We start from the raw sequence: 25,374 nt of genomic DNA, 5'->3' as shown, positions 1-25,374 counted from the left end.
GAAACATCAGCAATCATGTCTGTTTCACTGGTGCAAAATATACTTAAACAAGGATCACAATGCACCATTTTACTTGTTTTAAAGGTTTCCTTTATTGTACCAGTACAATGCTCCTCAAAACAGCTTTAAAGCATAGCAGGGACTGAAGTGTACGTTAGAAGAAAAACATATATGGATAGAGGTTTCATTATCTTTATACCTCTTTAGAGAAAGGATAAGGAGGCAATTAGACCCATAGACACATACCTGGAGGTGAAAAGGGAGCCAAAGACACACAAAATAATTGAAAAACATGTATATAGTCCACATATAAGGCCCAGCTTCATTACTCTATGCAATGAGGACCAAGAGGATTACAAAGTGAATCCACCTAGACAAAGAAGATTTAGAAGCTTTCTAACCTAATTTGGAACCAGAATACATAAAAAAAAACAACTCAGACTTACTGATATAAATAATTTCCAAATAATGCATAGTCTAAGGACATCAAGTCTGCAAAGAATTATTTTAAATTGATGTCCTGAGTGCTAAAAAGTCTAAAAAGAGGAAATCACAGGAGCCAGAAATGGTGAGGATCGCTGAGAACATTCCAACAGCAAGTTTACCTCTTCAGGGTCTCCCAAAGGAATGCTCACAGCATGATAGTGGTCTCATCATGCAGACATTTCAACAGGCAAAAGCATTGCTCTGCCCAGGACCTTTTTAATGGGTGCATCACCCAGATTATTTTTGCTAACTACCAAACAGCAAGCTAAAATAAGCTAATATTAATATATTACAATATTTATTCCACAAATTATTAAAAACTTTTGTTAAATTATGCAATTATTTTGTGCTTTAGATAGCAGAGAATGTTATAATCCTACAAAGTATTACACTGCCCCCGCTACTTTACAATGCACCAGGCTGGTAACATTTTCTATAGAGAACACTGTAGAGAGGTCAGAAGATAAAGTGACCATTCTGAGAGTGTTCAAAAACCTTCCTTTATACATGCAACATAAATTCCTGACTTGCTGCAGAGCTGCAACCTACCCAATCTCTATCTAAATTGCTAGAATCAGGACTCATTTAATACAGGGCAGCATTACAACTTCTGGGAGGTTTTCTTCCTGTTTTTAAAAAAAGACAATAAATCCTGCTAACACCTGAAAACTATTTCATCACCAGAATGTGAGACAATTTTTTTTTTTTTAATTTAAAGCAAAATCAAAAATGCCCTTCCTCTAATGGAGACCTAATAAAGCTTAAAATGGTGCAACGGCATTTATCATTGCCGCTAGCAGGGGGTGTCAATCATCTTGATTGTATCCGATCGGGATGATTGCTCTCTGCCGCTTCTTAACTTCTGTTTCCGGCAGGAAACGGCTGCATTCGCGGCATGCTAAAATCGGCATTATAGTGTGAAAACAGAACATTTTAGCTTAGTTAGCCTAGTTATTAATCCTGGTTCTGGAAACTAACAACCTTTGAGAATTGATGAGTGTATCATTACCTGCCCATCGGTAAACTCTTCCAGACAGATGGCACACAAAGGCACAGAGCTGCTGGTGCTTGCCGTTTCTAATCGCGCACCTCTTGTACGCTGCTCTCTAGATATCCGCGATTCATACATTCTGGTACCTAGACGGCTGATCGCAAGAAGGGTCTGTTGCTGCACATTGTCCTAGAAAGAGAAAGGAAGATTGGATACTAGACAAAGAAACTGGAGTATATACTAATCATTTAGGAAAGCTTATCAAGACCGTGTTTTCTACCTAATTGACATAAGTGGATTTGCGGTATTTTCGAGTCTGGCCAAAAAAGTGAGTGGTACACCTGTACCTGCAAGACTCGTAATACCAGCGGGCGTTAAAAAGCAGCGTTGGGACCTCTCAACGCTGCTTTTTAAGGCTAACGCAAGACTCGTAATCTAGCAGATTATTATGGAAGGGAATAAACAATACCACAAAGCTCTGTGCAGCACCAGTAACCTGGAAATAATACAGGGAGATAAGTGGGTGGGGTTTCAGGTGTTTGACAGGAAGAGTGGCAGGTGTTCAGTGGGCAGGTTTGGGGATGTAGCGTTACAGAGTTGTGGTCACATGTAGGGGGAGCTTTCTGGTATCGATATCATTTTAGCTTTTAACAACAACGACAATTAATGTCTCACATTTTTATTTAAGACAGTTTCATTATATTAGTAAAAGGGATTTTTGTTGTAGTTTTTGCTTAAAGTGTCTGTAAGAAACATTAAATTAAAAAAAACAAAGTTCCAATGTGTATATGAAAGATGTGTGAGAAAAATAAAATAAAAAGGTTAAATTAAACATGGTTTAAACCGATTTACAAACTTACAGAATGTTTGTTGTGTGTGTTTGTGAACAACTCATTAATGGGTGTGCTCACTGATGAATTACTAGATATGGCTTCACAAAGAAACTTAATACAGGTACAAATCCCCAAATCCAGAATTCCAAAATCCAAACTTAATTCTGAAATCCAAACATTTTGATTCATATATATATATATATATATATATATATATATATATAATGTTTTGTAAAGTATTTCTTACTTCAATAATAGTCTGGCAATGTTCTCTTTTAGATTGTACACCTCCATGATTCCTTTGCAATTAGCAGAATTTGAAATTAACTTTGTAGCCCCGTGGCATGTTGTTTTTCTCAATATTTCCTCTCAACTATATTCCTTTTATAGTTTGATTTTACCTGTTCCACTACTTCTAACTGTATCTATACTAATAAGTAACTACAGGTGACAGAAATCTAGGTTCTTCATTGGGTGTCAATATAAACACATGTGTGTGTATATATATATATATATATATATATATATATAAAAATAAATAAAAGTCAAAACCTTCTCTGCCTCTCAGCTAGATTATGAGTTGTGCGTTCGGGTTTTAACACTGAAAAAATGGCCATTTCAGCATTAAAACAGCACCGCAGCCATTATAAGTCTTGTCGGTATAGCTAAACGGCAAGCCTTTTAGCCTGTACCGCAACGTCAGTCCCGCACACGTAAAAAGGACGTTTTTTCATGGGACTTCCATAGCGCTGCCATTATAAATTTTGCGGTGAGGCTAAACCGACAAGACGCGTTCCGCAATCTAAAAGCAGTAGTTATGAGTTAAACCGAGGCCCTCCCGCATCGCAAATACTATAATAAAGTTATTAACCCCTAGTCTGCTGCTCCAGACATCGCCGCCACTAAAAATAATTATTTACCCCTATTCCGCCACTCCCCGACATCGTCACTACTATAATAAAGTTATTAACCCCTAAACTGCCGCCCTCCCGCATTGCAAACACTATTTAAATATTATTAACTCCTAATCTGCAGTCCGCCCACATTGCCCCCACTGTATTCAAGATATTAAGCCCTACACCGCCACAACTATAATAAACCTATTAACCCCTAAACTGCAAGCCCCCCACAATGAAATATACTAAAGTAAACTATTAACTCCTAAACCGAAAGCCCCCACATTGCAATAAACTAAATTAAACTAGTAATCCCTAAAACTAATCATAACCCTAACACCCCCTAACTTTATATTAAAATTACAATTTCCCTGGTTTAAATTAAATCTTACCTGTCAAATTAAAAGAACTAAGTTTTTATTTTAGATAATTTGTTATTTTGTGTAATGTATTTTTTTCGTTTTGGAGTGGGTTTTTATTTTAGATTAGGGCTTGGGCAGCAAAAGAGCTAAATGCCCTTTTAAGGGCAATGCCCATACAAATGAACTTTTCAGGACAATGGGTAGATTAGGTTTTACTTTATTTTTATTTTGTGGGTTTGTATACTGTTAGGGGGTGTTTGTTTTGTTGCAAAAGAGCTGTTAACTTTAGGGCAATGCCCTACAAAAGGCCCTTTTAAGGGCACCCAAAAGGCCTTTTTAAGGGCCCTTGGTAGTTTATTATAGATAAGCGTTTTTTTTATTTTGGGGTGTTTTTTTTAAAGGGTATTATAATAGGAATAATTTTTATTGTTTTGTATAATTTCGTTTGTTATTTTTTGTAATTTTAGTGTTTTTTTATTTTTTGTAATGTTAGGTTTTAGTGTAAGTCAGGTTAGGTTTTATTTCACAGTTAAGTTTGTATTTATTTTAGCTAGGTAGTTAGTAAATAGTTAATAACTATTTACTAACTAGTCTACCTAGTTAAAAAAAAAATACAAACTTACCTGTGAAATAAAAATAAAACCTAAGCTAGCTACAATATAGCTATTAGTTATATTGTAGCTAGCTTTGGTTTTATTTTACAGGTAAGTATGTATTTAGTTTTTAAAAAGGTATTATTTAGTTAATAATTGTAACTTTAGTTTAGCTCTATTTTAATTATGTTAAAGTTAGGGGGTGTTAGGTTTAGGGTTATGTTAGGGTTACGTTTAGGGGTTAATATAGTTTAATTTAAGTTGTTACGATGTGGGGGGCTGGCGGTTTAGGGGTTATTAGGTTTATTTAGTGGCAATGATGTGGGATGCCAGAGGTTTAGGGTTTAATACCTTTAGTTAGAGGCGGCGATGTCGGGGAGCAGCGGAATAGTGGTTAATAACTTTAATATAGTGACGATGATATCGGAAGCGGCAGATTAGGGGATAATAACTTTATTTAGGTGGCGGCGATATCGGGAGCGGCAGATTAGGGGTTAATAACTGTAGGTAGGTGGCGGCGATATCGGGGGCAACAGATTAGGGGTGTTAAAACTCGGGGTTTAAACGTTACTTTTATTTTCCCCATAGACATCAATGGGGCTGCGTTACGGAGCTTCTCATTCTGCGCTCACAGGTGTTAGACTTTTTTCTGACCTGCTCTCCCCATTGATGTCTATGGGGAAAGCGTGCACGAGCACGTCAAAACAGCGCTTGTATTTTGTGCGGTATGGAGCTTAAAAAAAAACATATCGCACGCACAAGCAGGCTGTTTCAAAACTTGCAATGGCAGCGCTATAGAGGGTTAAATAACGCAACTTTTGTTGCGTTAGTTAATTTCCCTATAGCGTGCATAACTCATAATCTAGGTTTCTGTCTTTTTTAAAACAGCTACTATAACCTTTCTGATTACAGTACTGTACTATCTTTCTGAGGGTACTATGTATACAAAAGTAATACAAATGATATAAAACTACCTTTAGGTTACTTTGTATAAAACTGTATTATGACTTGTAAATATTGCCCAAATGACATAAAATATTGTTGTTTACACTTGGTCCCATCCCCTCTCCAAACTGTCCCATTTTAAAGATGCAAATATTCCAAAATCCAAACCTTTTGCGGTCCCAAGCAGTTTGGATAAAGGTTTTTCTACCTACCCTTTAAATGAGCACAGTGCAGTATTTCTCTTTTACTGCTTTTTGACACACTGTCCTGGTGTCTCTATACTCTATAATGATTTTGCTAGTTCTATGCAGCTATTTAGCATGTTTCATTCCTTGCTAACAACACTCTTATTGTGTTATAGCTGCCATCACATTATACATTGTCTTAAAGGCAGAACCATCTCAGAAAAGTTACTATATTGTAAGGTTTTATAGAATAGGGTTTCAGTTTTAAGATACAGCCTTTGACTAGAAAACATAATTTATGCTTACCTGATAAATTTATTTCTCTTGTAGTGTATCCAGTCCACGGATCATGCATTACTTATGGAATATATTCTCCTTCCCAACAGGAAGTTGCAAGAGTCCACCCACAGCAAAGCTGCTATATAGCTCCTCCCCTAACTCTGGTCTCTTGGTCCAGGTTTAACAGGGGGACAAATCTGTGTAATCCCCGTTCCTCTGACTGAGCATGCATAGTTGCAGCGGTCTGAAATGTAGACGTGCAAACGGTACTATGTCCCTTGCCGCTACCATTAAGCAGATTTCATTCATGTACTGAGCCACCGAAGGGCGCGGATGGGATGAAAAACACGGCAGAAATTTAGAAACTTTGACAACCTGGACTCCGTCAGGTAAATTTTCATTTCTACAGAATCTATCAGAGTCCCTAGGAGGGAAACCCTTGAGATTGGGGATAGAGAACTCTTTCCTTGTTCACTTTCCACCCATGTGATCTCAGAAATGCCAGTACTACGTCCGTATGAGACTTGGCAATTTGGATGTTTGACGCCTGTATCAGGATGTCGTCTAAATAAGGGGCCACTTCTATGCCCCGCGGCCTAAGGACCGCCAAAGCGACCCCAGAACCTCCATAAAGATTCTTGGGGCTGTAGATATCCCAAAGGAAAGAGCTACAAACTGGTAATGCCTGTCTAGAAAGGCAAACCTGAAAAAAGATGGTGATCTTTATGCATCACAATGTGAGGATAAGCATCCTTCAAATCCATTGTAGTCCTCTATTGACTCTCCTGGATCATAGTTAAGATGGTACGAATAGTTTCCATCTTAAATGACGGAATTCTGAGGAATTTGTTTAAGATCTTTAGATCCAAAATAGGTCTGAAGGTTCCCTCTCCTTGGGAACCACAAACAGATTTGAGTAAAAACTCTGTCCCTGTTCCTCTCTAGGAACTGGATGGATCTCGTACACAATGTAAGAATGCCTCCTTCTTTATCTGGTTTGCAGATAATTGTGAAAGGCGAAATCTCCCCTTTTTTGGGGGGGGGGAATCTTTGAAATCCAGAAGATATCTCTGGGATATAAATTCCAATGCCTAGGGATCCTGGGCATCTCTTGCCCACGCCTGGGCGAAGAACGAAAGTCTGCCCCCTATAGGATCCGTTACCGGATAGGGGTCCGTTCCTTCATGCTGCCTTAGAGGCAGCAGCAGGCTCATTGGCCTGCTTATCTTTGTTCCAGGTCCGATTGTCTCCAGACCGCCTTGGACTGAGCAAAAATTCCCTCTTGTTTTGCCTTAGAGGAAGTGGATGCCACACCTGCCCTGAAGTTTTAAAAGGCACGAAAATTAGACCTTTTTTGGCCCTTGATTTGGACCTATCCTGAGGAAGGGCATGACCTTTTCCTCCAGTGATATAAGCAATAATCTCCTTCAAACCAGGCCCGAATAGGGTCTGCCCCTTGAAGGGAAGTTAAGTAACTCCCTGAGCAACAAGTGGAGGTTCTCAAGCATAAATTTTAAATGTAGAAATATCAGAATCAGGTTAAATCATCTTCCCTGAGTCAAAAAAAATCACCCACAGACTAAGCATATTGTGAGGTAGTATCATACATGGTTCTTAAAGCGTCTGTATGCTCTGTATCTACCCCCAGAGCTATCTGCTTTCCTTTAATTTCAGGTAGTCTGACTAATACTGCTGCCAGAGTATTATTCACCACCTTTGCCATGTCTTGTAAAATAAATGCTATGGTCGCCCTTGATGTACTTGGCGCCATTTGAGCGTGAGTCCCTGAAGCGGGAGTCGAAGGGTCTGACACGTGGGGAGAGTTAGTCGGCATAACTTTCCCCTCGACAGAATCCCCTGGTAAAATAAACGCTATGGGTGCCCTTGATGTACTTGGCGCCATTTGAGCGTGAGTCCCTAAAGCGGGAGTCAAAAGGTCTGACACGTGGGGAGAGTTAGTCGGCATAACTACCCCCACGACAGAATCCTCTGGTGATAATGTTTTTAAAGACAAAAAATGATCTTTATTGTTTAACATGAAGTCAGTACATCTGGTACACATTCTAAGATGGGGTTCCACCATGGCTTTAAAACATAATGAACACAGAGCTTCCTCTATGTCAGACATGTTAGAACAGACTAATAATGAGACTAGTAAGCTTGGAAAACACTTAAAATCAAGTTAACAAGCAAATATATAAAACGTTACTGTGCTTTTAAGAGAAACAAATTTTGTCAAAATTTGAAAAACAGTGAAAAAAGGCAGTAAAACAAACGAAGTTTTTACAGTACATGTAATAAGGTAACAGAGCATTGCACCCACTTGCAAATGGATGATTAACCCCTTAATGCAAAAAACAGATCAAAAAAACGACAGAGACGTTTTTAAAAACAGACACAACAAAACTGCCACAGCAGAGCTGTGGATTACCTTCCCTATAAACGATTTTGGAAGTCTTTTTAGCCCTTTAGAAATGTCCTGTAGTATTCATGGGACTGCTGAGGGAATCTGGATGATTCATTTTGTAATTTTAACTGCGCAAAAAAGCGCTAAATTAGGCCCCTCCCACTCATATTACAACAGTGGGAAGCTTCAGTTAACTGTTTCTATGCAAAATTTAAGCCAGCCATGTGGAAAAAAACTTAGGCCCCAATAAGTTTTATCACCAAACATATGTTAAAAAACGATTAAACATGCCAGCAAACGTTTTAAAACACACTTTTACAAGAGTATGTATCTCTATTAATAAGCCTGATACCAGTCGCTTTTACTGCATTTAAGGCTATACCAACATTACAGTGTTATCACCAATGTACGTTAAAAAACGATTAAACATGCCAGCAAACGTTTTAAAACACATTTTTATAAGAGTATGTATCTATTAATAAGCCTGATACCAGTCGCTATCGCTGCATTTAAGGCTTTACTTACATTACTTCGGTATCAGCAGTATTTTCTTAGTCAATTCCATTCCTAGAAAAATATTTTACTGCACATACCTTATCTGCAGGAAAACCTGCACGCCATTCCCCCTCTGAAGTACCTCACTCCTCAGAATGTGTGAGAACAGCAAATGGATCTTAGTTACGTCTGCTAAGATCATAGAAAAACGCAGGCAGATTCTTCTTCCAAATACTGCCTGAGATAAACAGCACACTCCGGTGCCATTTAAAAATAACAAACTTTTGATTGAAGAATAAACTAAGTATAAAACACCACAGACTCTCACGACCTCCTATCTATGTTGAGGCTTGCAAGAGAATGACTGAATATGGCAGTTAGGGGAGGAGCTATATAGCAGCTTTGCTGTGGGTGGACTATTGCAACTTCCTGTTGGGAAGGAGAATATATTCCATAAGTAATGGATGATCCGTGGACTGGATACACTTAACAAGAGAAATAGATAAACTCTCATTGGAAAGTTGAAAGTAGTTTTAGAATCTCCTCCATGTTTATCCTTACCAAAGAATAGGGAAAAAATTATTAAGGGGGTGACCAGAGTGAGTCTGTTTATACCTTGAAAATGGGTGAGTCACTTACATGAAGTCCGAAACTATATATTATTTAGTGAATTGGCTACCTTGGTTGGCCGACATATTTTTTTCACAAGTACAGGTACAATTCCAAAAACTTTTTTTATGAATATTTTTATATTATATTAATATTTTTCCTGCCTGTAAGTCACAATCTTTTCTGCCTGTGTCTTCGTTTTCTTTTCTTTTTGTGTGTGTGTTCTTAAATGCAAATAATAAGTCTGTAATAATTTAAAACAAATCTTACCTTTCTGTTTACCGTACTGTACTATCTTTCTGAGTTTACTATGTATACAACAGTATTAAAGGGCCACTAAACCCAAAATCTTTCTTTCATGATTCAAATAGAGAATAGAAATTTAAACAACATTACAATTTACTTCTATTATTTATTTTGCTTCATTTTTTTAGATATCCTTAGTTGAAGAAAAGCAATGCACATGGTGAGCCAATCGCACGAGGCTTCTATGTGCAGTAACCAATCAGCAGATACTGAGAATATCTAGATATGCTTTTCAGCAAAGAATATCAAGAGAATAAAACAAATTAGATAATATAAGTAAATTAGAAAGATGTTTAAAACTGCATTCTCTTTCTAAATCATGAATATTGTTTAAATGGCATTAGATATTGTTGTTTACACTTGGTCCCATCCCCTCTCCAAACTGTCCCATTTTAAAAGATGAAAATATTATAAAATCCAAACTATTCTGAAACTTTTCAGGATAAAGGGTTTTCTATCTGCATTTGCTTTTGAAAGTGAAAAAACAGAATTTATGTTTACCTGATAAATTACTTTCTCCAACGGTGTGTCCGGTCCACGGCGTCATCCTTACTTGTGGGATATTCTCTTCCCCAACAGGAAATGGCAAAGAGCCCAGCAAAGCTGGTCACATGATCCCTCCTAGGCTCCGCCTTCCCCAGTCATTCGACCGACGTAAAGGAGGAATATTTGCATAGGAGAAATCATATGATACCGTGGTGACTGTAGTTAAAGAAAATAAATTATCAGACCTGATTAAAAAACCAGGGCGGGCCGTGGACCGGACACACCGTTGGAGAAAGTAATTTATCAGGTAAACATAAATTCTGTTTTCTCCAACATAGGTGTGTCCGGTCCACGGCGTCATCCTTACTTGTGGGAACCAATACCAAAGCTTTAGGACACGGATGATGGGAGGGAGCAAATCAGGTCACCTAGATGGAAGGCACCACGGCTTGCAAAACCTTTCTCCCAAAAATAGCCTCAGAAGAAGCAAAAGTATCAAATTTGTAAAATTTAGTAAAAGTGTGCAGTGAAGACCAAGTCGCTGCCTTACATATCTGATCAACAGAAGCCTCGTTCTTGAAGGCCCATGTGGAAGCCACGGCCCTAGTGGAATGAGCTGTGATTCTTTCAGGAGGCTGCCGTCCGGCAGTCTCATAAGCCAATCTGATGATGCTTTTAAGCCAAAAAGAGAGAGAGGTAGAAGTTGCTTTTTGACCTCTCCTTTTACCAGAATAAACAACAAACAAGGAAGATGTTTGTCTGAAATCCTTTGTAGCATCTAAATAGAATTTTAGAGCACGAACTACATCCAAATTGTGCAACAAACGTTCCTTCTTTGAAACTGGATTCGGACACAAAGAAGGTACAACTATCTCCTGGTTAATATTCTTGTTGGAAACAACTTTCGGAAGAAAACCAGGCTTAGTACGCAAAACCACCTTATCTGCATGGAACACCAGATAAGGAGGAGAACACTGCAGAGCAGATAACTCTGAAACTCTTCTAGCAGAAGAAATTGCAACCAAAAACAAAACTTTCCAAGATAATAACTTAATATCTACGGAATGTAAGGGTTCAAACGGAACCCCCTGAAGAACTGAAAGAACTAAATTGAGACTCCAAGGAGGAGTCAAAGGTTTGTAAACAGGCTTGATTCTAACCAGAGCCTGAACAAAAGCTTGAACATCTGGCACAGCCGCCAGCTTTTTGTGAAGTAAAACAGATAAAGCAGAAATCTGTCCCTTCAAAGAACTTGCAGATAATCCTTTCTCCAAACCTTCTTGAAGAAAGGATAGAATCTTAGGAATTTTTATCTTGTTCCATGGGAATCCTTTAGATTCACACCAACAGATATATTTTTTCCATATTTTATGGTAGATTTTTCTAGTTACAGGCTTTCTGGCCTGAACAAGAGTATCAATGACAGAATCTGAGAACCCTCGCTTAGATAAAATCAAGCGTTCAATCTCCAAGCAGTCAGTTGGAGTGAGGCCAGATTCGGATGTTCGAACGGACCTTGAACAAGAAGGTCCTGTCTCAAAGGTAGCTTCCATTGTGGAGCCGATGACATATTCACCAGGTCTGCATACCAAGTCCTGCGTGGCCACGCAGGAGCTATCAAGATCACCGATGCCCTCTCCTGATTGATCCTGGCTACCAGCCTGGGGATGAGAGGAAACGGTGGGAATACATAAGCTAGGTTGAAGGTCCAAGGTGCTACTAGTGCATCTACTAGAGTCGCCTAGGGATCCCTGGATCTGGACCCGTAGCAAGGAACCTTGAAGTTCTGACGAGAGGCCATCAGATCCATGTCTGGAATGCCCCACAATTGAGTAATTTGGGCAAAGATTTCCGGATGGAGTTCCCACTCCCCCGGATGAAATGTCTGACGACTCAGAAAATCCGCTTCCCAATTTTCCACTCCTGGGATGTGGATTGCAGACAAGTGGCAGGAGTGAGTCTCCGCCCATTGAATGATTTTGGTCACTTCTTCCATCGCCAGGGAACTCCTTGTTCCCCCCTGATGGTTGATATACGCAACAGTCGTCATGTTGTCTGATTGAAACCGTATGAATTTGGCCTTTGCTAGCTGAGGCCAAGCCTTGAGAGCATTGAATATCGCTCTCAGTTCCAGAATATTTATCGGGAGAAGAGATTCTTCCCGAGACCAAAGACCCTGAGCTTTCAGGAGTTCCCAGACCGCGCCCCAGCCCACCAGACTGGCGTCGGTCGTGACAATGACCCACTCTGGTTTGCGGAAGCTCATCCCCTGTGACAGGTTGTCCAGGGTCAGCCACCAACGGAGTGAATCTCTGGTCCTCTGATCTACTTGTATCGTCGGAGACAAGTCTGTATAATCCCCATTCCACTGACTGAGCATGCACAGTTGTAATGGTCTCAGATGAATTCGCGCAAAAGGAACTATGTCCATTGCCACGACCATCAAACCTATTACTTCCATGCACTGCGCTATGGAAGGAAGAGGAACAGAATGAAGTACTTGACAAGAGCTTAGAAGTTTTGATTTTCTGGCCTCTGTCAGAAAAATCCTCATTTCTAAGGAGTCTATTATTGTTCCCAAGAAGGGAACTCTTGTTGACGGAGATAGAGAACTTTTTTCTACGTTCACTTTCCACCCGTGAGATCTGAGAAAGGCCAGGACAATGTCCGTATGAGCCTTTGCTTGTGGTAGGGACGACGCTTGAATCAGTATGTCGTCCAAATAAGGTACTACTGCAATGCCCCTTGGTCGTAGCACCGCTAGAAGGGACCCTAGTACCTTTGTGAAAATTCTTGGAGCAGTGGCTAATCCGAATGGAAGTGCCACGAACTGGTAATGCTTGTCCAGAAAGGCGAACCTTAGGAACCGATGATGTTCCTTGTGGATAGGAATATGTAGATACGCATCCTTTAAATCCACCGTGGTCATGAATTGACCTTCCTGGATGGAAGGAAGAATTGTCCGAATGGTTTCCATTTTGAACGATGGAACCTTGAGAAACTTGTTTAGGATCTTGAGATCTAAGATTGGTCTGAATGTTCCCTCTTTTTTGGGAACTATGAACAGATTGGAGTAGAATCCCATCCCTTGTTCTCCTAATGGAACAGGATGAATCACTCCCATTTTTAACAGGTCTTCTACACAATGTAAGAATGCCTGTCTTTTTATGTGGTCTGAAGACAATTGAGACCTGTGGAACCTCCCCCTTGGGGGAAGCTCCTTGAATTCCAGAAGATAACCTTGAGAGACTATTTCTAGCGCCCAAGGATCCAGAACATCTCTTGCCCAAGCCTGAGCGAAGAGAGAAAGTCTGCCCCCCACCAGATCCGGTCCCGGATCGGGGGCCAACATCTCATGCTGTCTTGGTAGCAGTGGCAGGTTTCTTGGCCTGCTTACCTTTGTTCCAGCCTTGCATTGGCCTCCAGGCTGGCTTGGTTTGAGAAGTATTACCCTCTTGCTTAGAGGATGTAGCACTTGGGGCTGGTCCATTTCTGCGAAAGGGACGAAAATTTGGTTTATTTTTAGCCTTAAAAGACCTATCCTGAGGAAGGGCGTGGCCCTTACCCCCAGTGATATCAGAAATAATCTCTTTCAAGTCAGGGCCAAACAGCGTTTTCCCCTTGAAAGGTATGTTAAGCAATTTGTTCTTGGAAGACGCATCCGCTGACCAAGATTTTAGCCAAAGCGCTCTGCGCGCCACAATAGCAAACCCTGAATTTTTCGCCGCTAATCTAGCCAATTGCAAAGTGGCGTCTAAAGTAAAAGAGTTAGCCAATTTGAGAGCATGAATTCTGTCCATAATCTCCTCATAAGAAGAATCTTTATTGAGCGACTTTTCTAGTTCATCGAACCAGAAACACGCTGCTGTAGTGACAGGAACCATGCATGAAATTGGTTGTAGAAGGTAACCTTGCTGAACAAACATCTTTTTAAGCAAACCCTCTAATTTTTTATCCATAGGATCTTTGAAAGCACAACTATCTTCTATAGGGATAGTAGTGCGTTTGTTTAGAGTAGAAACCGCCCCCTCGACCTTGGGGACTGTCTGCCATAAGTCCTTTCTGGGGTCGACCATAGGAAACAATTTCTTAAATATAGGGGGAGGGACAAAAGGTATGCCGGGCCTTTCCCATTCTTTGTTTACAATGTCCGCCACCCGCTTGGGTATAGGAAAAGCTTCGGGGGGCCCCGGGACCTCTAGGAACTTGTCCATCTTACATAATTTCTCTGGAATGACCAAATTCTCACAATCATCCAGAGTAGATAACACCTCCTTAAGCAGAGCGCGGAGATGTTCCAATTTAAATTTGAATGTAATCACATCAGGTTCAGCTTGTTGAGAAATTTTCCCTGAATCTGAAATTTCTCCCTCAGACAAAACCTCCCTGGCCCCCTCAGACTGGTGTAGGGGCACTTCAGAACCAATATCATCAGCGTCCTCATGCTCTTCAGTATTTTCTAAAACAGAGCAGTCGCGCTTTCGCTGATAAGTGGGCATTTTGGCTAAAATGTTTTTGATAGAATTATCCATTACAGCCGTTAATTGTTGCATAGTAAGGAGTATTGGCGCACTAGATGTACTAGGGGCCTCCTGTGTGGGCAAGACTGGCGTAGACGAGGGAGGGGATGATGCAGTACGATGTTTACTCCCCTCACTTGAGGAATCATCTTGGGCATCATTTTCTCTAAATTTTGTGTCACATAAATCACATCTATTTAAATGAGAAGGAACCTTGGCTTCCCCACATACAGAACATAGTCTATCTGATAGTTCAGACATGTTAAACAGGCATAAACTTGATAACAAAGTACAAAAAACGTTTTAAATAAAACCGTTACTGTCACTTTAAATTTTAAACTGAAGACACTTTATTACTGAAAATGTGAAAAAGTATGAAGGAATTGTTCAAAATTCACCAAAATTTCACCACAGTGTCTTAAAGCCTTAAAAGTATTGCACACCAAATTTGAAAGCTTTAACTCTTAAAATAACGGAACCGGAGCCGTTTTTATATTTAACCCCTATACAGTCCCTGGTATCTGCTTTGCTGAGACCCAACCAAGCCCAAAGGGGAATACGATACCAAATGACGCCTTCAGTAAGCTTTTTCTATGTATCTGAGCTCCTCACACATGCATCTGCATGTCTTGCTTCCCAAAAACAACTGCGCAATAGAGGCGTGAAAATGAGGCTCTGCCTATGATTAGAGAAGGCCCCCAGTGAAAAAGGTGTCCAATACAGTGCCTGCCGGTTATTTTACATAATTCCCAAGAATAAAATAACTCCTCAAAACTATGAAGTATTAAAAATGCTTATATATCAATCGTTTTAGCCCAGAAAAATGTCTACCAGTCTTTAAAGCCCTTGTGAAGCCCTTTATTCTTATTTAATAAAAATGGCTTACCGGATCCCATAGGGAAAATGACAGCTTCCAGCATTACCAAGTCTTGTTAGAAATGTGTCATACCTCAAGCAGCAAAAGTCTGCTCACTGTTTCCCCCAACTGAAGTTAATTCCTCTCAACAGTCCTGTGTGGAAACAGCCATCGATTTTAGTAACGGTTGCTAAAATCATTTTCCTCTTACAAACAGAAATCTTCATCTCTTTTCTGTTTCAGAGTAAATAGTACATACCAGCACTATTTTAAAATAACAAACTCTTGATTGAAGAATAAAAACTACATTTAAACACCAAAAAACTCTAAGCCATCTCCGTGGAGATGTTGCCTGTACAACGGCAAAGAGAATGACTGGGGAAGGCGGAGCCTAGGAGGGATCATGTGACCAGCTTTGCTGGGCTCTTTGCCATTTCCTGTTGGGGAAGAGAATATCCCACAAGTAAGGATGACGCCGTGGACCGGACACACCTATGTTGGAGAAATGGTACAACATGCATCAGTTTAACATCGCTATTACAGAAAATGAACATACTATGACATATGGTTGACTATAGTATTATACAATTAAAATGTGGACACCTACCTGTGTTGGGTTTGGCTTCCATCGAAGCTTCACAACAGAATATAACACAATGATGGAGACGATACCAACCACAGTCAGAAGAATCAAGAGATCATGGTAAAGCTGGAAATACCAATCAATGTGTGAGAACTTGCACAGAAGCTTAACTCAAGTCTATAAATCCTCTCTCTTATCCAAAGTACACACAAGCAGGTCCAATCCCATCTTGCCACCCACAGAAATGCACCATAGTAATTCCCAGTCTCACCCATTTAGGTTGTTCCTGCACCTCGATCTTTACATGAGCTTCTCGGTCATGGTTAACAACATCCATAAGCCGCTCAGCATCCTGGCCCCAGATTAGTACTACAGGCTTATTCAGGCCAGCTGGCTGCTGAAGCTAAGGAGGAAAGGACAAAAATAAATAATAATAAATTTATTATCTCTGGATCAAACATCTCAACGCCCACCCAACATAAAATAAAGTTACCAGAACATTCTAAAGATTGTTTTTTTACTGTAATGTAACCAAGCAAAGCTACATATTGGTGCACATACAACCCTGCCCAATCCAAAAAAGGTTTCACTGAGTTGCGAATGTCAGTACCTGTCTTTTAGCTCCTTGATCATTGGTAATATCAAAAAGTATTGCATTTGCTCCACGTTCCCCTGCCAGCCGAGCCTGAAACGGGGATATAGTGATAACATTAGAGAGCATAGTATGCCCATACATCATTTTCCTACCAACTGCAGCTCCGCTACATCCATATAAAAAAAGCTTGGTTTATATATTTGCATAAAAAAAGATGAAGGATCTGATATTGAAAACAGAAATTGGAACGGATGCTCACGTGTTAGTTGCCCAATGTAGTAAAATGTACTTCAACTTTTCAAACAACATACAAGTCAATTTAAAATCTCAATTTCAGATGCAACAGAAAGAAAATAGGCCTAACTCCCCTAATAATGATCCTCTCCAGAAATGAGATGAATTCTAAATTATTATTGTTAAAGCCCAATACAGTACATTCCCCGGTGCTTCAGGATGGAGAGTAAAACAAAAATTAACATTGAATGTAATTTATACCTAGAGACTCAGCACAGGAACATTGCCGTGCCCTTTGTCACGTTGACTTTGTACACAAAGTACACAGACTCAATACAAGTAGCAACGATAGACAAAATGAATATAAAAAAAAAAAAAGAAAAAACATTTCCAAGTAATTCCTTATCCCACTAATACTAAATTACAAGTTTATTTATTTATAAAATATTTTACCAGGAAGGATACATTGAGATTTCTCTCTTTTTCAAGTATGTCCTGGGTGACGCCAGCTATTCCAAGATAATATAAGACCTGCTGCATTGCAGGAAAGACTGTCTGATATATAGTTCTATCCCATCTCAGAAACAAGATTACCAGGACAGCGAATGCTAATAATCCTTACAATGCATTCAAAAGATTGCACTAGTAGCAGTGCCTAATGTTTAATGTAAAAGTGATCAAATTACAATGATATATTTTAAACCATGTGGGTGTTACACTTCCTACCCCTGATCTCTCCTTCAGCCATGCACCTCCTTTTCACAGTACAGCCATGCACCTCCTTTAAAGGACGCACAAACACTGTGAGAATATCTCCTTCAGAGGATGTCATTTAAAAAGTCACTAATCAGGGGTTCAGAGTGAGTATGTCGATTTCTGACAATGGTGCAGACAGTAAGGCTTGTGATTGGCTGTACCTTGCGCTGCATCGGATTTAAAAATTAAAAAAAAAATAAAAGCTTGGGATAGAGTGGTGGCAAGAGTAATAAGTATAAAAGCAACCACAGAGTCTAAAATATAAAATTATATTGCACTCTGGTCCAAACAACAAGCTCTACCAAGGGAATTTACATTTACTGCCATTTAAATCAAACATGTTACACCTGCTATTTTCTTGGACAGATGATGCAGAAAATAAGAATCAGGTGCACTAAGTTAGCTCTTGCGCATGTGCACTATGGCAATCCATTAATCAACCCATAAGTAGAGATGACAGGGAGAGAAACAGATGGCTCAGTCTACGCCATCCCCCATTTACATTCCTAAACTTCAGGTGCGGGTCAGAGGTCAACAGCCAGCTGTGTGATCAAAAGCCAGGAGGGAAAAGCACCAGAGGAGAAGGTAAGAGCGTACAGTACACTAACAGAGTCTGACATGCGCAAATAAATCACAGCTCAGGCATTAGTCTTTCATAAGATTTAATGGTTTTTATTATTTGAATCAGTCACGTGTACATTGGCATTTCTTTTTTTTTTAGATTCTGAAAATCCTTCACTATCTCTGTATATGTTTATAGAATGAATTACTTATACTTATTGTACGGCATTTGTAATCTACTGTGCAATGTGTGAGATATGCAGCATTCATAGATCTTTCATGTTAGCTTTGAACAAATGTCACAAAGAGATTTCCCTTTGGGAACAACATATTTGCTTCCATAAAGGGATAGAAGTCAATAGGAAACTAAAGGTTCTGCAATAGATTTTTGTGCAGGCGGCACCGTTCAAACACGTACGTGTGCATGCAACATCCATGGTCTGCATGGTCACGTGCACTAGAAAAGTGTACACATAAAACAGTGACAACTTGGAAACATCTTGGCAAATGTAAACATACTTAAAGATATGGAAATATTCTGAAATGCATTCAAATTCACTGTCATGATAGGCTAATATGGAGTTACCTCATGATACTTCATGCAGATAAAGGAATACAGATGCAGATACAAAGCATCAGTAATTAGTAAGGTAGTGGGGATGAAGAGAGGAAAAAAAAAAAGATATATAAATATTTTACAACTAGATGCCCTTGTACATTCTCGCGTATAACCTCACAAAAAGTACTTACCTTGTTGGCCAGTGATAGGCACGGCTGAGGGTCACGATCTGGAGCCTCCAGTTTGACAATTGCAATGAAGCCAGGTTTTATCGGTTCATCCTCACTTGTGTTGCACAATGACAGTGGATGAAACTGCAGAGATATAGAGGGAAAAAAAAAAACACATTTAACAGGACATAAAAACTGTTCCATTATACATATGAAAGAGCATGATTAAAACACATTAAAAACCGTTTTGCATTAAAAAGTAAAAAAATATTATTATTAATAATAATAAAAAACGGTTTATTTTGCTTTGGAAACTGACAGGAAGTGTGACACTGGTTTGTGGGACATCTGTTCACTTGCTGATAATGAGAATCTCACAGCTCTATTGGTGGAAAGTGACGCATTCCACATGCATAAGAGCAGATACGTTTATTTGTCATCATAGGAACATCAAAAGATAAAATGCACTGCATGTTAAAAAAAATCTCTTTTAGATTCAACAACAAAAATGACTTAGCTTTGCATTTAAGTGGACATAAAATTGAAAAAAGAAAATGCTCATGTTATTTTATTGTTGCCCCATTACTTACATCTAACTATGTGTTAAAGGGACACTGAGCCCAAATTTTTACTTTCGGGATGTAGATAGAGCATGCAATTTTAAGCAACTTTCTAATTTACTCCTATTATCAAATTTTCTTCCTTCTCTTGGAATCTTTATTTGAAATGCAAGTATGTAAGTTTAGATGCCGGCCCATTTTTGGTGAATAACCTGGGTTATTCTTGTCGATTGGTGGATAAATTCATCCACCAATAAAAAAGTGCTGTCCAGAGTACTGAAACAAAAAAGAAGCTTAGATGCCTTCTTTTTCAAATAAAGATAGCAAGTGAACAAAGAAAAATTGAAAATAGGAGTAAATTAGAAAGTTGCTTAAAATTGCATGCTCTATATGAATCACAAAATAATTTGTTTGGGTTCAGTGTCCCTTTAAGTAACTTTCTAATTTACTCATATTGACATTTTTCTCTTCGTTCTCTTGGGAGGAGATTTACCAAGCAGCGGATACTGCTATCTAACCCCGTACTTTCCGGATAGCCGTAAATGTAAGTTAAGAAGCAGCGGTCTTAACACCGCTGCTCCTTAACTTGTCCGCCACCTCTTAAGCGGCGGACAGCAATTAGCCCGTTTGGGTTGATTGACACCCCCTGCTAGCGGCCGATTGGCCGCGTATGTGCAGGGGGCAGCGGTTGCACAAGCATTTCACTAGAAATTCTTGTGTAATGATAAATGCAAACAGCATATGCTGTCTGCATTTATCAATGTGCAGTGGACATGATCTGCTACAGTGGATCATGTCCGCCCGCACATTGTTAAATCTACCCCTACGTGTCTTTATTTGAAAAAGCAGGAATGTAGGCATAGGAGCTGGCCCATTTCTGGTTCATCACCCTGGGTAGCGCTTGCTGATTGGTGACTACATTTGGCTACCAAAAAGCAAGCATTATCCAGGGTTCTGAAACAAAAATGGGCCGGCTCCTACACTTACATTCCTGCTTTTTCAAATAAAGATACCAAGAGAATGAAGAAAAATTGATAATAGGAGTAAATTAGAAAGTTGCTTAAAATTGCATGCTCTATCCAAATCGTAAAAGAAAAAAATGTGGGTTTAGTATCCCTTTAACCCCTTAATGACCGGACCATTTTTCAATTTTCTTACCCTTAATGACAATGGCTATTTTTACATTTCTGCAGTGTTTGTGTTTAGCTGTAATTTTCCTCTTACTCGTTTACTGTACCCACACATATTATATACCGTTTTTCTCGTCATTAAATGGACTTTCTAAAGATACCATTATTTTCATCATATCTTATAATTTACTAAAAAAAAATGATAAAATATGAGGAAAAAATGGAAAAAAAACACACTTTTTCTAACTTTGACCCCCAAAATCTGTTACACATCTACAATCACCAAAAAACACCCATGCTAAATAGCTTATAAATTTTGTCCTGAGTTTAGAAATACCCAATGTTTACAAGTTCTTTGCTTTTTTTGCAATTTATGGGGCAATAAATACAAGTAGCACTTTGCTATTTCCAAACCACTTTTTTCAAAATTAGCGCTAGTTACTTTGGAACCCTGATATCTGTCAGGAATACCTGAATATCCCTTGACATGTATATATTTTGTTTTAGAAGACATCCCAAAGTATTGATCTAGGCCCATTTTGGTATATTTCTTGCCACCATTTCACCGCCAAATGCGATAAAAAAAAAAAAAGTTCACTTTTTCACAAATTTTGTCACAAACTTTAGGTTTCCCACTGAAATTATTTACAAACAGCTTCTGCAATTATGGCACAAATTGTTGTAAATGCTTCTCTGGGATCCCCTTTTTCAGAAATAACAGACTTATATGGCTTTGTGGTTGCTTTTTGGTAATTAGAAGGCCGCTAAATGCCGCTGCGCACCACACATGTTTTATGCCCAGGAGTGAAGGGGTTAATTAGGGAGCTTGTAGGGTTAATTTTAGCTTTAGTGTAGTAGTAGACAACCCCAAGTATTGATCTAGGCCCATTTTGGTATATTTTATTCCACCATTTCACCGCCAAATGCGAGCAAATAAAAAAAAAAAACTTTACATTTTTCACAATTTTAGGTTTCTCACTGAAATTATTTACAAACAGCTTGTGCTATTATGGCAGAAATTGTTGTAAAAGCTTCTCTGGGATCCCCTTTGTTCAGAAATAGCAGATTTATATGGCTTTGGCGTTGCTTTTTGGTAATTAGAAGGCCGCTAAATGCTGCTGCGTACCACACGTGAATTATGCCCAGCAGTGAAGGGGTTAAATTAGGTAGCTTGTAGGGAGCTTGCAGGGTTAATTTTAGAGATCAGCCTCCCACCTGACACATCCCACCCCCTGATCCCTCCCAAACAGCTCTCTTCCCTCCCCCACCCCACAATTGTTACCGCCATCTTAAGTACTGGCAGAAAGTCTGCCAGTACTAAATAAAAGAGTTTTTTTTTTTTTTAAATAAAAATTATAAAATATTTTAGTTGTGATGGACCCCTGCCTTAGCACCAACCTCCCTGATCCCCCCCTCCAGCTCTCTAACCCTCTCCCCTACCTAATTACCGCCATCTTGGGTACTGGCAGCTGTCTGCCAGTACCCAGTTTGGCCCCACAAACCAAACTATTTTAATTTTATTTTTAACTTTTATCTGTATGTTTAATTATTTCTGTAGTGTAGCAGCCCCCCCACAATACCCCACCCCCTCCCCCTCCCAGATCCTTTTAAATGTAAAAAAAAAAAAAAAAATGTTCCCCTTCATTTTTCATTGGTGTCAGTGTGGCTAATGTGCGCATGTGCACGTGCACCTGCGCCTACGTGCACACACGCACACGTGCACGAGCGCATCGTGCACGCGCACGCATCGTGCACGCGCACGCTCCCTGCTCCCTCCTCCCACCTCCCAAAGGCACCATCACTACCGGTGCAGAGAGGGCCACAGAGTGGCTCTCTCTGCATCGGAGTCTTGTAAAGGGGTATTGCAGGATGCCTCCATATCGAGGCATCACTGCAATACCCTCAGAGCTGCTGGAAGTGATTGTGATCACTTCCAGCACTCTGTTAGACAACTGACGTACCAGGTACGTCCATTGTCATTAACTGCTTGTTAATGCATGACGTACCTGGTACGTCAGTTGTCATTAAGGGGTTAAGTGTTCATGGTTCAAGAAGAGAAGGGGTTACATTTTTACTTTCATGTCACTTTAAGTAAATACTCACATTTGACACTATTAAAGCTTTCTATCTCTAGATAGGTAGTCTAGAGAAAGAGGGGAAAGACGGACAGAAAGATACAAAAGTAAACGACTGAATGGTTATAGTAAGCGCAACAGAATGATCATGTGACACAGTAAGAGAGGAGACGGGTAATGTTAATAGAGATATCATCTTACAGTGACTAAACACTAAATACATTTTATCGCAGTTATTCCCCACCTCCCTCTAGTCACAGGGGCTGCCATGTTGAACACTAGCTTTCACTGCACTGTTTTCACAGTGCTCAGCTGTTTGCACATGTGCAGTAACTCTCCTACAGGTACCCGCTGAGAGTTACTGAAATATATTTAGTGTTTGACGTACCTTTAAAGAAACATTGTAGTGCAAAAATGCTCTAATTTGTAAGAGCAGGTAAGTTTTGAACTACTCACTGAGGAATTATGTGGTTTAACCACTGCAGAGATGCTAAAAACAGATAAAGATATGCTTGGGAACCATTCGGCAGTGGTACCCACATGACCCCACCAATGACCACGGGGTTCTTCTCTGGAGCTGCCCTGCTTGCGGCTCTGAGCAGGAATCTGGCATTTCCTCCTGGATGGCCTCTCACCACCTAAGAATAAACATGTCCAAGACCGAACTACTTCTAATTCCCCCCTCTAACTCTACTCTAGTTTCGAATTTTTCTATCACTGTTGGCTGCACCACTATCTCCCCATCACCCCAAGTCAGCTGCCTCTGAGTCACGCTTGACTCAAACCTGTCCTTCATTCCCCACATCCAATTGCTCTCTTCATCCTGCCGCAACCACCAAAAAAATATCTCCAAAATTAGTCCGTTTCTAAGTGCTGAAACTACTAAACAGCTAATCCACTCCCTGGTAATTTCCCGACTTGACTACTGTAACAACTTACTAACTGGCCTCCCTCTCTCCCGCCTCTCTCCCCTCCAATCCATCCTAAATGCATCTGCTAGGCTAGGCTAATCCACCTCTCTGAGTCCCTTCACTGGCTCCCCATTCACAACAGAGTTAAATTCAAAATTCTCACCCTGACCTACAAAGCCCTCACCAATGCTGCCACACCCTACCTGTCCTCACTTATCAACAAATATACTCCTGCCCGCCCCCTGAGATCCAACAAAGACCTGCTTCTTGCGTCCTCTACCATCACCTCCTCTCATGCTAGACTACAGGACTTCTCTCGTGCGGCACCAACCCTCTGGAACGCACTTCCTCGTGCTGTCAGACTTGCCCCTAACCTCTCCTCCTTTAAACGTTCCCTAAAGACCTTTCTGTTTAGGGAAGCTTATCACCCGACTTATTAACAAACTAACTTCACTTAACTAACAGTTGCCCTCTATCTCCTCACTAATATCATTCTCACCTTTGCAGTCCCCACCTCCTGTTTCCCATCCTCCTACCCATCTAGATTGTAAGTTCCCACAGGAATAGGGCCCTCAATTCCCCCTGTATTTGTCTGTAAAAAAATTTGTCTTTTATCGTATTTTTTCTTCGTTGTACTTTTATCCTTGTACCCATGGGCAAATCTGTTGGAACTTTATAAATAAAGAATAATAATCTATGATTTTAACTCCCTTATGTTTTAAAGGGACATAAAACATTATGAACTAACATAAGTTTCTAATATATAATGCAGCCAAAGCTTACCTGCAAAATCGTTTCTGTTTTAACACCCATTAACCCCTTTAATTCAGGCATAGTTTTATTTGCAGCAAGCTTTCTTTGGGCATTTCCATATATGGAAGGTGCTATCCAGGCAATAGCTTCTGCGGAATGCACTCATGCACATGCATGGAAGGGGGCTGGGTCACATGACATCTGACTAATGCAGTGCACAGTATAATGCTGAAGCTTTCACAAAGCATGTGATATTATCCCCATGGAAACAAGCAAGCCTCTTGGAAACAAACAATAGCAGTACCTGCTGTCTCTCCTCAATCTCCCTTACTTGCATAAGTTATTATCCTCACATGCACACTTTGTTACATGTTACCTCAGGGTTTGGAGTAAGACACTGATAAGGGGTTGGAGCAGGCTACACTTGGCAACACTAAAGAGTAAGTCATTTTGCAGATTTTTGGAAATATTATTAAAATACTTATAAGCTTTTTTTTCCCCACTCACTTTTACCTCAGTTCACCCTTTTATAATATGCACATAACTCAAAATGTTTTATGGCACTTTAAATATTGACAAAATAAGTGTAAAGTTTTAGTGTCTATAAAACAATGGGAGCTGCCATGTTGTTACCTTCTCTGCTGTGGCCAATTAGGGACAGTTATAAAGAGGACACTAGAGTGTGCAGCCAATGGCCTCTAGTTATCAATGTCTGTCGGACCTGATCCGACAGTGCGGATCAGGTCCGACAGACATCGCTGAATACGATGTACTCGATTGGGTTGAATTGCGCCGATTGGGTTGAATTGCGCCGATGTGTGTCCGCCTGCTCAGAGCAGGCTGACAGGTTATGGAGCAGCGGTCTTTGTGACCGCTGCTTCATTACTGCTGTTTCTGGCGAGTCTGCAGGCTCGCCAGAAACACGGGGCATCAAGCTCCATTCAGAGCTTGATACATATGCCCCAATGGCTGCATGGAATATAACAGTGTTCTGCACTTCCATTTCTAACAGGAACTAAAGAGCTCACAATTTCAGAATAGAGTTACAGGAAAAGGGGACAAAATAAATAATGAAATTATATTGCAGAGTTTATATATATATATATATATATATATATATATATATATATATATATATATATATATATACATATATACATACACACACATACAGGGAGTGCAGAATTATTAGGCAAGTTGTATTTTTGAGGATTAATTTTATTATTGAACAACAACCA

At 39.8% G+C, this 25,374-nt stretch overlaps 1 protein-coding gene across 3 annotated transcripts in view; it reads right to left on the bottom strand.

The window, feature by feature from the left end:
- The window catches only part of RNF43 (ring finger protein 43), a 137,913-nt gene that overhangs the window by 54,291 nt on the left and 58,248 nt on the right, over window positions 1-25,374 (bottom strand). For 2 of the 3 annotated variants that reach the window (XM_053706350.1, XM_053706351.1), the window contains exons 2-6: window positions 18,729-18,851; window positions 16,443-16,517; window positions 16,104-16,235; window positions 15,857-15,958; window positions 1,496-1,666 (exon numbers count right to left, since the gene is read on the bottom strand). In XM_053706350.1, the coding sequence (XP_053562325.1) occupies window positions 1,496-1,666; window positions 15,857-15,958; window positions 16,104-16,235; window positions 16,443-16,517; window positions 18,729-18,851 (603 nt within the window). The remainder of the gene's footprint in view (window positions 1-1,495; window positions 1,667-15,856; window positions 15,959-16,103; window positions 16,236-16,442; window positions 16,518-18,728; window positions 18,852-25,374) is intronic. The other variant, XM_053706352.1, reaches the window with a different exon arrangement.

This window comes from Bombina bombina, chromosome 3 (assembly GCF_027579735.1).
Source record: "Bombina bombina isolate aBomBom1 chromosome 3, aBomBom1.pri, whole genome shotgun sequence".
In the NCBI taxonomy this organism is placed as follows: Eukaryota; Metazoa; Chordata; class Amphibia; order Anura; family Bombinatoridae; genus Bombina; species Bombina bombina.
This window is presented reverse-complemented; position numbering and strand designations above follow the sequence as displayed.